The sequence below is a fragment of the Myotis brandtii genome, unplaced genomic scaffold (genome assembly GCF_000412655.1).
Source record: "Myotis brandtii unplaced genomic scaffold, ASM41265v1 scaffold42383, whole genome shotgun sequence".
NCBI classification, from domain to species: Eukaryota; Metazoa; Chordata; class Mammalia; order Chiroptera; family Vespertilionidae; genus Myotis; species Myotis brandtii.
In genome coordinates, this window is record NW_005366240.1 from 700 (window position 1) to 1,316 (window position 617).

Sequence of the window (617 nt, forward strand, 5' to 3'; positions counted from 1 at the left end):
GAAAAGGCCCAGGACTCCCCACTGCAGCCCAGGAGCCTGAGGAGCCACATCCTGTGAGTGTCCCCACCATGGTCTGGACGGTGCTTCTGCTCCAGCTCCTGGCGCACAGCTCAGGTCAGAGGAAGGGCCTCTGCAGCATCCTTGGCAGGGTGGACGGACGGACACATAAAAGCAGGGTCGTGGGGTGACCCTGTCTCCCATAATAACACTCACGTCTGTCATTGATTTCAGGGGTGGATTCTCAGACTGTGGTGACCCAGGAGCCTTCAATGTCAGTATCTGCAGGAGGGACAGTCACACTCACCTGTGGCCTCAGCTCTGGGTCAGTCTCTAGTGGTAACCACCCTGGCTGGTTCCAGCAGACCCCAGGCAAGCCTCCTCGTACGCTCATCTACAACACAAACAACCGCCCCTCTGGGGTCCCTGATCGCTTCTCTGGCTCCATCTCTGGGAACAAAGCCGCCCTCACCATCTCGGGGGCCCAGCCGGAGGATGAGGCCCACTATCACTGTCTCACACACTTGGGCAGCACTTTACATTCACACAGTGATGCAGACGCACGGGGAAGTGCAACCAAAACCTCCTTCTAGGGCAGTGATGGCGAACCTTTTGAGCTC

The 617-nt window shown here is 58.2% G+C and overlaps 1 gene segment (V, D, J or C); it reads left to right on the plus strand.

Annotated features, from left to right (window-relative positions):
• The first annotated feature begins 14 nt into the window (after window positions 1–14).
• On the plus strand, window positions 15–590 carry LOC102256109. The segment is given in 2 exon segments: window positions 15–114; window positions 232–590. Coding segments are annotated over 2 exon segments (405 nt in total).
• Window positions 591–617: the final 27 nt, after the last annotated feature.